The sequence below is a fragment of the Polyodon spathula genome, chromosome 23 (assembly GCF_017654505.1).
Source record: "Polyodon spathula isolate WHYD16114869_AA chromosome 23, ASM1765450v1, whole genome shotgun sequence".
In the NCBI taxonomy this organism is placed as follows: Eukaryota; Metazoa; Chordata; class Actinopteri; order Acipenseriformes; family Polyodontidae; genus Polyodon; species Polyodon spathula.
In genome coordinates, this window is record NC_054556.1 from 25,273,160 (window position 1) to 25,284,369 (window position 11,210).

The window sequence follows — 11,210 nt, forward strand, 5'->3', positions numbered from 1 at the left end:
CTTCTGCCTACCTGAACCCAGCTGTTCTGACCTATCTCCCTGGTGGCTTTCAGTCTGTTAGGGGTGATGCAGACTTCCACGAATTGTGGGTGTGCCAGTTCCTCAAGATCCTGTTGCTGTCTCACTTCTTCCAGCTCCATTTCTAGCATATTTACTAGTTTATGCAAATCCTGGATCGCGCGGCACTTTACGCACACTTGGTTTAGCTCCGCTGGGTTTTCTCGGATTTCCCACATCAAGCAGGTGTCACAGATTACTGGCTTGAAGACCATGTTGAGGGTTTTTTTTTTTTTTTTGGAAGTTTAGTTTCTTCTGCAGCTGTCAACCTGCTTTCAAACTACTTCTAAACTGCTCTGTACTTTTCCACGCCTGTACTTCTCCCACTCGCTATCGCTGGGAAGACTGCCTCGTTTAACTGCGTTGTTCTGCTGTGTTGTTGGCTCCTCCCCTCGCCCGTGTCTCAGAACGGCGCTGAATTTGAATCAGCTGCTCCGAGTTTCAGCTTGTTTGTTATCAGAAAAACACACGCGGCTGTTTGACTTTGAGCTGCTGCTGTGTTTCCCCAATGTCCTGTGTTTTCTGATTAAAGCAATTAAAGATACAATTTCTCCTTACTGCTTCTAAACTGCTCTGTACTTTTCCATGCCTGTACTTCTCCCACTTGCTGTAGCTTCCACTCGCTGTCGCTGGGAAGACAGTGGGGGTGGGGTGGGGCTTGGGGGAATGCATAAGCAAATGAATTTAGAAAAAGTTCAAAGTACGTTGGGCAATTTTCTAAAAACACAGGGCCTGTAGAAAAAAATTGGTATGGAATGCAAAAATACATTAAAACAAAAACCTCCAGCCCAGACCCATCTCTTTTGCTGGACAATAGACAGTGGAATGTTATGTCCACAGCTGACAGCACATCATCATTGGAATCAAACTGCACTGTCGCTGTCAACACCATAAACACCAGAATTTGGGTTTGCACAATGCAGCAAGCAATGGGTTAAATACAAATTATTTATCTGCAATAAAGCCAGAGGATTCAGACAAAACACAATCTTTCTGTTTTTAAATAACGTATTCGATAGTCTGAAACTATTTCTGTAACTGCTTGCGATTCAAAAACAGAGACCCAAACCCAGATAGCACTTAATAATAAAAACACAACAGAATGAAAGTACCCAACTAAAATAGTGAATAAGTAGTATATGCTGTCCGCCTTTATTTTAACTGTTTGCACATTCAATATTTGCAGGAGCTATCCTTTCATGTAAAGATATGACTTGTGCTTTTACTACGCATTCCACCCGGAAGTTTCACCTTTGGGCAGTCTCAAGCTTATGCAAATCCAGTGTGAAAAGGACTACTAGTTACAACCCCGCAACCTAACAAAAAATGAGTCTATCCTCTAGTGGTGATGTACTTGCACCGACACTGCATACCAGAACAAAACATGTGGTTTTTATATGTGGTTATTTATTTAGTTTTAATTTTTTATTTTTAAAGTTACTGTTTTGACAGCCTTTGTCTGTTCAGCATAAAAACAGATATTTAGCTCCCTCAAATATGGATGTAACTACAAACATTTTTGTTTTAAATCAACCGACAATTTATTTTTTGCAAACTGCAATAAGCAAGAGTTTTGCTTGTACGCACACAAGTTTAAAACCTGATGCTACCTTACATTAAAATCAAACTAATATGGGTGATAGGCATTCAATTACTGTCATAAACTACAGAGAAGGAAACAATCTGAACTGGGTCTTTTTTTTTTTGTCTCTAAAATTTAAAACTAGAGGTTCACTTTGAAAGTGTATCTCCTACAGAGCAGTATTAACACATTCCACCTTTAAAAGCATTTAGTCTTCCCTAAACTCTGTTTAACACAGATAGCTAATTGTACAGACATTCACAATTTCATATCCAGCCTGGCTAAGAAACCATGATTGCAAAACATAACCCAAGTATGACCACGGTCACAGATCACGCGTGGTCAGCAAGCAGTGAATGCTGGTGTCGATGGGTGCGCACAGTTCCACAATCTAGACAGGCAAGTCAAATATCAAGCCAAATAAAAGCAATGCTAAAGAATCAATGTCAGCTGGATGCAAAGCCAGTTAAGCACTCTTTCCTCTGCTCGAAGAGGTCTGGTATTGCTACGGCTCCAGACTGAACACTTTACAGAGTTTAACAGTGTAATCCGATTCTGGATCACACCTTGGGGGCAAAGGTACCGAGACAGGTTCAGGTTATCATTAAAGCACAGAGAGTGTGGACAAGATCAGACCCCAAGGACCACTATTTTCAAGGTTTACCTGCGTTAGAACCAAGCCCCCACCATACACCTCTTGGACCGTGGGATCATGATGTTTCAGGATAGTCTAAAGCAAATACTTTGAGCCTTTTAAAAGCTTTATTTATATATACATATAATAGAAGGATGTTATCTATTGTTGAGACTATAAAACAAATAATAAGAACCCCTTTCATCATTAGTTGTGTATTTCTGTGTTGCTTCCAAGTTGCATCAGAGGTGACATTTCTAATGCTGCTGCAGGTAGTAACAGAAACATCTCTCTTCAATGCAGAGTGGAAAGCAGGCTTCAAGGGAAGAAGGATGCTTAAGTGCTTGCAGCTGGAGCTACATTTTTGCTATAAACAAAATTACTGCTTTCTGATTAAGTTCACTGTGCCCTATTGAAAGCGTCACACAGGAATCCTAGTGGAAGGTTAGGCATGACTGTGGGACACACAGAGTGATGTAAAACTGTATTAGTACACATGTAGAAACAGAGTTAACAGAAGTCTCAATTTGAACCCTGTGCCAGTTAGCACGGACAATGCTCCCCCTTTCCAGCGCCTGGCATCTCTAGAAAAAGTAACAGCGCATCAGTTCAGTGCCAGCTCACTCTCCATTCGAACTGGAGAGCCGTCATACTTTATTACTCAACCATGAAAAAGAAAAAAATACTTAAGTGGATGACAACCTTTACTACCCTTTTTGTGAAAAAATATCATGGGCTCAGCGGCAGATATTTCATTAAAAAAAAATATGTAAAAAAAAGATAAAATAATTATTCCCCCTCCAAGTTGCAGGTATTGTTTTTTTGTTTTGTTTCCACTTTTCTGGCTGGGGGGGGGGTTGGGGTAATCGACCCTTTCCTTCTCAGAAACAAGTCATTACATGTCATTCTCCAAGATACTGTCTTTCATGAGCCATCTTTGCAGTTCGCCTCCTAGCTGGATGTGTGAGCCGTCGGTGAGGGCTGCTGCCTGGCGATCTCTGAGGGGGAAAGGGCTGGAAGGAGAGTTGCAGAAGTGGGCCATTCTCAATCAGTTGAAGAGGTCTCCAGCAGAGGGCAGAGGTGCCAGACCTCCTGTGACGTTGGGCAGTAGAGAGAGGTCCGGAAGGCTCTGGATGTGGGACTTCAACTCCTTGCGGACTTGCGTTACCCGGGCTAGCTTCTGCTTGTACTCCTGGAAAAGAACAAACACCCTGTAAAAACCTGCTAAATAGGGCTCTTACACTCGAAATATATTAAAGCCCTACAAATCTGCAGCTTTCTTGGTATCGTGCTGCACGACCATCTTCTGCATGCAGAACAGGATCAGAGTGATTTAACAGAGCAAATATAAACAGTTTGAAAGCACTTGGCCGTCTCAAGCAGGGCTTGAGAAACTTCAGAACGTTTGTAAAAACAACGTCCGGATGAACAAGATTGCAGTAATGAAGATTTCTCTCACAAGCAAGCAGATCCTAAGTTCAGCCAAATGCTTGCTAGTTACTGGCTTTGAGACATTCCTAGTCGACCCTGTTCTGTCTCAGTTATGATGTGCTGACATACTAATCAGAGGTTTGAAGTGACTAATATCATTTTCCACTACAGACTTACCATCAGATCTCAGAAACAGCCAGCGGCAAATTACATATTGTAAAATGCTTTATAGAAACCTTTATAGAGGAAGTAGCTTCAAATATCAATTTAATGGCTTCTTTTATATTTTTCTTACTACAGCGTTTGTACTCATTGACTGCGCTCAGTTTTCATTTTTCTGTATTCGTTTTACTGAATCTGCCCGCAGTGTTTCTCTAGCTTTAGAACCCTGCTGAGGGACACAGGATCAGAGCCCAACTCACATCCAGTTTCTTCTCCCGGTCAGCCAGGACCTCCTTCTCGTTCTGGATGTACTCGGTCAGCATGCGAGACAGCTGCCTCCGGTCCTCCAGCTCGGCCGCCAGCCGTCCGTTGTACTCAGCCAGGAGGAGACAGGCCTCGTCCACCGTCTTTGACAGCTGGTCGGCCGCCTCCTTATCTGGAGAGGGGAGCACAAGACAACACGTGTTAAATTCTGTATAGCAGTATACTGGTCCGGGAGGGCCATTCCGCTCCAGGTTTAACAGGTAACATGAAGTAATGAACTACTTCAGGTTCTGGATAGAGATTTAATTGGTTCAATTGAGCAATTTAGAACAGTGTTGGAACAAAGACCCGGAGCGGAAGGGCCAGCTTTGGACACTGCGGACACTGTGATCCCTGTGAGGGGCTCTGCTGCCGGCTGGACAGGCTCACCTGTGATTTTCTCCAGCAGGGACACGTCCTGCACCTCCTGGGGCAACGAGGCGATCTTCTGTCGGACAGCTGCGTCCCCAGAAGCAGCATTCTCCAAGTCCTGCAGAGCCTTGATCAGCTCCTCCGTCTGTACCAGGGAGGGGAAGCAATGACATTGAGAGAATAGGTTGAAAGGCTGCTCATACAGTACATGGCAATGTGCGGGCAGAGCCCACATATGAATCATCAAATGTATTAGCACAAGGTGAATTTGTTTTGTTTGGGGGAAGGGGTTGTGAATTCACACATCCGATACAGGTGTGTGTATTCACAAATGTTTTCCATTCTCCGGTTTTCCCTGATAATACACTAAAAACAATAATACCAAGGCTATCAGCTTTCTCCAGCACTGTAAACAGACCGGGAGTTGAACGAACGGTTGCTGACACCTAGTGGTAACAATTGTACAGTGCAGTGCAAATTCACATTAAAAAAAAGTTTCACTAACTGCTAACAATTGGGGACATTTCCAAAACCGTGAAATAACTTGCACTGCAAGCAGAAAGACCAATTCCTAAATGTCTAAATATGCTATTAAAAATAAGTTTTGTAATTGATGCTGTGCCAGTGCTATGGTTCCTCATTGAAAGAAGGAGGTGGTAAATGATTGCGCTGAGTTCTTACTATATAATATGAGACAATGTGGTAGAATATCTACTATATGGATGCTAATATAAACCCAAATTTGACTCAGGAAGGTCTTTAGAGGTCCTCATGAACCAGTCCATACTGCATGTAACTTCGTAGCATACTATATAATGAGACTTGGCTCGTGTTTCTGAGCAAGTGATTGAGTAACTGAACAAGAAAAAGCCACTGAGCAAAGTGAGCAGCAGCGGCAGCAGCAATACCAGAAGGGGTGCGGTGGTGTCATTGTCCCGCGGAGAGTAGTGACCCCGGTAATCATCGTCTTCCTCCTCCTCCTCCTCCTCCTCTGCCTCCTGGATCTTTTGGTAGGCACGCTTGATGGCTTTCTTCTCCTCCACTGCTGGAAAAGTGAACATTAGCACCAGAGAAGTCAGGTTATTGTGAGGTGGGACTGCAGCTCCCTCGCCAGATGACATGCCAACCCGACACGATTCCTTGTTTAAAAAAAGGTAATTAGGTTAATCCGACAGTATAAACAGCTTTACAGATAAAAAAAACAAACGAAAAAAACCCCGGATTAAACCATTAGCTAAATGCAATCAAACGCTCTACCCGCTTTACTGCTTCTAATGCTGGTTCACTGCTACACTTCAGCACGCCTGTGCATTCCACTTGAAGACTTTGCATTAAATGAAATGCTGTCATAAAAAACATGGGAATGTGGGAATGACAGAAAAGCAGTTTTATCTTTTATTTAAAAAATAAAAATAAAGTATTATAAATATATGTACATTCATAAAACCGTGTAACAATTTTTAATTTTTTTTTGGTTCCTGGGTAGTAAGTGTTATTTCCTAATTGCTTATGCCTCAAAAGTATAGAAAATGGCTATTATTCCCCAAAAACTTTGCTTTTGTGACGAGGACAGTGATATTTTGAAATTCACCTATTTTCCAGAACATTCCAGATAGACTCAGTGCTGAGTAAATCTGGAGTAACTTCTAGAACTTTCCAGTAATATAAATAGTAGTATAAATACAGGGGCCTTAAGCCCACCAGTTCAGTTTAGTTCCAGCTGCCTAAGTGGATACATATCTGCATTTTTCTGAGATGGCCTTGAAGTATGATGAGTACGGCTGGGAGGTCATAGGAGACTTCAAAATGGTGGCATTCCTGATGGGTCTCCAAGGCGGTTTTACCAAGTTTCCCTGCTATCTTTGCCTTTGGGACAGCAGGGACACCAAGGCGCACTACCACAGGTGGGACTGGCCACAGCGAGTTCTCTGTGGGGAGGAACAACGTCAAGTGGGAGCCACTGGTGGACCCCCGGAAGGTGCTGATGCCACCGATGCACATCAAATTGGGCCTTATGAAACAATTTGTCAGAGCTCTAGATAAGGAGTCGGCAGCCTTCAAGTACCTTCAAGACTTCTTCCCCAAGCTGTCTGAGGCAAAGGTCAAAGCCGGTGTCTTCGTCAGACCACAGATAAAGAAGATCCTGGAGTGCAATGAATTCCCCAAGAAGCTCACTAGTAAGGAGAAAGCGGCTTGGAACAGCTTTGTCGCAGTGGTTCGGGGCTCCCTGGGCAATCACAAGGCCGAAAACTATGTGGAGCTGGTTGAGACTCTGGTGAAGAACTACAGCACAATGGGTTGTAGGATGTCCCTCAAAGTCTATATCCTTGATGCTCATCTTGATAAATTCAAGGACAACATGGGAGCGTACTCGGAGGAGCAAGGCGAGCGCTTCCACCAGGATATACTGGACTTTGAACACATGATGGGAGACTACATTTGGGGGCTGATTCGTGAAAGTGATTTACAGTATAATCGTAAATCCCAAAAAACTACTCTTAAATCTTTTGTAGTCATTTTTGTATTACTTTAGTATAAATACATGTTAATTTGGATTCATATGTTGTTTTTTTCTGACTATGTGAACGAAAAGACACAAATTCGCCCGTTTTCTCATTGGAAATAGGTACATTTCAAAATATCACTGTCCTGGTGACAAAAGCAGTTTGTGGGGAATAATAACCATTTTCTATACTTTTGAGGCATAAGCAATTAGGAAATAACACTTACTACCCAGGAACAAAAATTGTGTTACATAGTGAATATATAGGGAGATATGATTTCCCTAGTTATGAACCAGATAAATCCGCAACAGATTATAGTTTTTGTATTCCAAATATTACAATGAATACAGACACAGTAAGCATGCAACATGGAGTGCAGTTTGTATTTATTGGGTGGATCCTTCTCACGTTCCTGCACAAGTCTGGTTGCTTTAACTCCTTATCTCCCAGCCTGTGTTTAGGACTGACACTGGTTCTCTGAATAAATACAGGGCACTCATGTCAGTACTAGTAACGCAGGACTAATATTGTCTCATATTGTGTTGAAATACAGGGTAGCATTTAAGAACATATTGTGCATTAGATTTTATTTATTTATTTATTTATTTAATTTTTTTTTTTAAAACCCCCCCCCCCTACCCCCTCATTAGAATCTACAGAGATTACCAGTACTACTCTCAAAGCACAACAACAACAGCACAGCAATTACCCTGTACTTTAATTGAAGGTTTATTTGCAAAAATTGGGATTTACAGTTTTTTGCTACCAGATCAATACTGACCACAATAATTCTTCAAAATCTAATACATTACACACATGCAAAGGTTTGCTGATCATATTGCACCGAGCAAACCAGTCCTGGGACCAAGGGGTTAAAGTGTGACCAACCTTCAATGCGCTTTTCCCGGGTGTGTTTGGTTCGTCGAGCTCCGGGCTGCTTACCCTTGGGCTTCTGCTTGGGGCTGCTGGAGTCCTCGATGGCCAGCTTGAGCTGCTGGATGAAGTCAGCCCCATACACACTCCTCTCCTGCCAGATAGTCAGTAGCCGCTCCAGGTGCTTCTTGCACCCGCCGTCTGCTTCTCTGAAGGACAAGAAGACTGCAGAGTCAGCGAATCACATTCCTGCAAACCAGCCTCGCAGCAGCAGCACACAATAAAACCACATCTGTCAACCCACACTTGACTGGAAGAAGACAGGGTTGCTACAACAAAAACGGCTAAGTTGCAAACGGACAAAACACACAATATAAAAACAGGCATGTTTTAAAAAAAAAAAAACACACACACAAGATCTTTAATAGATCAACCCTTTGTGTAACTTCCTAGGGGTCCAATCTATATCTCAGCGGGAATTAACGCCCTGTTCTCCATCACATGTTATTTATATTTCATCAACCGCAACCAGAGGAAAGCCCACATAATTTGGTCCAACCTTGAGCTGGATCGACTCCGTTCAGAAGATTGTTAATAACACCATTACAGGAATGAATCTCTCAGTGCATTTGCTGAAGGTCAGACCCTTTTGTTAAATGGCCAAGGCAGTGAAGAGAAGTAAAACTAGTACCCCAGTACAGCCCGGTACCTGGACACATGGGAGCAAGCATCCACAAGGACCGTCTCAAAATCCTGGGTGAACTCGGGTCCTTTCCTCTTGCTGTTCTGGATCACATCATTGGCCAGGTAGAGGAAGGTCAGCTTCCGGCTACTTTTTGCTGAAACAGGGAAAGGGATCGTCAGCCTGGTTTAGTTCAGGTACTACAAATAAAACTTAAGAGGCATATGTGAATTCAACAGCTGGGGTAACTGGAGAAAGCTTGTGGAAGCTTAAAAATCTAAAACTAAGACAAGACAAGTCACTCATAATTAAAATGAAAACACAACCACAAAAAGAGTCACTACCATGACTGCAGACAAAACAGAGTAGTGCTATACAATTCTGAAGTAACTTTGTTTACTTGCTTATCAGGTAACCTGTCTACATTTTAGTCCACCCCATAACAAAATAAACTGCAGTTGACTTGTACTGGTTACTAGACTACGCTTTAATGCAGAAACACATTTTTTTTTATAAGAATATATCCTAGGAATACTCTAGGTGTTAACACAGAGTGAACATAATATTGTCAGTAAACATTATACAAGTTTAAAAAAAAAAAACACCTTTTTGGTCTTAAGCTGCATTTCCCCACAAACACGTTCAATTTCAGAGCCAGGTAATTCACTGGTGTTAATTACACATTTTCTACAGGTTATACTTTGTTACACGTTCTTTTTAAACATCAGGTTTATTTCCATCCTGCGAAAGTAGTCTTAGCTGTACATCTTCCTCGTGCGTTGAAACTGCTTGCCATGACGTTACTCAAACAGACGTGTTACGGAACTACTTGCAGCAGAGGTAGGGTATAAGTGACGTATCGTCAATTAGCACAACTCAGAACCATACGCGTTTATTAAAACATATTACAGAGGTCCCACACAAAGCTTTCAACACAGGCTTACTAAGTAACAGCGTACAATAAATAGGTAAAAAAAAAGACTTAAAACTGTAACCTTTTTATCAGCAGGAAATATACGTCTGCCACGACAGCTGCTAAAGTCAGACTCGTGGTCGTGGTGGCCTCCAGCTAACTGGTGACAATAAATTACTCACACTACCGAGCAAAAAAAAAAAAAAGTACTGTCACACGAGGGCTTTAACCTAGTAAACAAACAACCCACACAAATAAACAACAATGCTGACTGATGCGTATCCACTGGAACGAAAACCTGCATGCCCAAGGGCGACTGACTAATCGGAAAAGTATGCACCACTCAAATCAATTAAAACGCGAGCATGTTTTAATCAACTCACCTTTCTTCATTTCTCTGTGCCACACGTTGACGATAGATGACGAGTGCTTGCGGTGATGGATTATCCACAGCGAAAGGGTCTGCACGCTCTGCTGCGAGTTACTGAGTTCGGATAACTTCTTCTCCAGGGCCGATTCCGAGAACGAAGACATTTTTGTCTCCCTTTACGTTACTGAAGACTGTCGCCTCTCGATTTATTGAAATTATTAACTGGGTTAAGATCTCACTCTACACTAGTGTGTGGTTATCATCAGTGATCAACTCGTCCTGCCAGCGCTGACTCCCCGCCAGTGCCCTATCTCAAATCCTTAGCTAGGGTACAATTCTTAAATAAATTCGAGTTATCAGCTATTAACCGCTGATAAGGTTTCACCACTGTATATAACTACGACGACGATACTCATAAACAGCACCCCGCTTTGCACGCTACAAACTGTAAACATAAAAATATATAAAAGTTACGAAAATCATAAATATTTTGCTAATCTCATTTTTTTTTTTTTTCTTAAAGCATCCCTATTTAAGCTTATCTCTTAGGCTACGATCTTGTGGCAAGGAAACTCACAAGAAGACAACAAGCATCTAGGCTGCAGAGTGCTGTACGACTGCTGTCGACTCAAAACTGAAACAAACGACAACGAATGTAATGTGCCAAACATGCCGTTCCTAGCCGAGTTGACCAAAATCCCGTTATCCTGCAACTTGGGTCTTTGTTTTGGTTCTTTGCGTTGTTTCCCCTTCTTTTCTGCTACTGTAATAATCCTGTAGTGCAAACAAACACCTGCATCTGTTGCTAAGATGGCCGAGTGACCTTTTACATTGGGTTCAAAGAGCAAATAAACACACGTGGTCGGGAAGACAGTCACAATTTTAAATTAGCATTATTTATTTTATTTTATTTTTTTAAGCAATATATATATATATATATATATATATATATATATATATATATATATATATATATATATATATATATATATAAAAACAATATACGTTTTAATTAAATTTAGAACTTTGGTGTGAATATTTTACACACTCATATACTATAAAATCCGTGGCTAATATAAATATAATTTACTTCAACGAGTGAACAATTAAAATACCTAATAAATTAATTCACTGTACCTAGGTTAACTATAATTTGTGAAACCAAATATATTACACTAAAAAACGCTTGCATTCTGCATGTATGATTATTTTTTTTTTTTAAAGACCAGCTGATTGCTGTGTGTTATCTGAATTCGACCCGTTGGTACTACCTGTCGCTTTGAGATGACGTAAACAGACTCCCTGGAAGAGGTCTATCTAGCCACTC

The 11,210-nt window shown here is 41.5% G+C and overlaps 1 protein-coding gene across 5 annotated transcripts; it reads right to left on the reverse strand.

Moving 5' to 3' along the window:
• Positions 1-652: 652 nt before the first annotated feature.
• Positions 653-10,703, reverse strand: LOC121298281 (regulation of nuclear pre-mRNA domain-containing protein 1B-like). 5 transcript variants are annotated; one of them, XM_041225321.1, is made up of 7 exons: positions 9,897-10,703; positions 8,628-8,757; positions 7,988-8,127; positions 5,450-5,586; positions 4,560-4,686; positions 4,127-4,302; positions 653-3,465 (listed from the first exon to the last, which is right to left on the reverse strand). In XM_041225321.1, exons 1-7 carry the CDS (start codon positions 10,045-10,047, stop codon positions 3,322-3,324), a joined length of 1,005 nt encoding a protein of 334 aa, XP_041081255.1. In that variant the 5' UTR covers positions 10,048-10,703; the 3' UTR covers positions 653-3,321. The 5 variants fall into 5 exon arrangements, with proteins under 5 accessions (XP_041081255.1, XP_041081252.1, XP_041081253.1 ...); XM_041225318.1 differs by having other exon boundaries at positions 7,934-8,127; XM_041225319.1 differs by having other exon boundaries at positions 8,610-8,757.
• Between the last annotated feature and the right edge of the window lie 507 nt (positions 10,704-11,210).

Bases quoted from the DNA above. Each gene is read 5' to 3' on its own strand.
- LOC121298281 (XM_041225316.1), bottom strand. From the start codon at position 10,047: ATGTCTTCGTTCTCGGAATCGGCCCTGGAGAAGAAGTTATCCGAACTC. The intron at 8,758-9,896 runs GTGAGTTGATTA...TCCCTGTTTCAG, and splicing joins GCACAGAGAAATGAAGAAAG to CAAAAAGTAGCCGGAAGCTG. The intron at 3,466-4,126 runs GTGAGTTGGGCT...GTTCTTTTCCAG, and splicing joins ACCGGGAGAAGAAACTGGAT to GAGTACAAGCAGAAGCTAGC.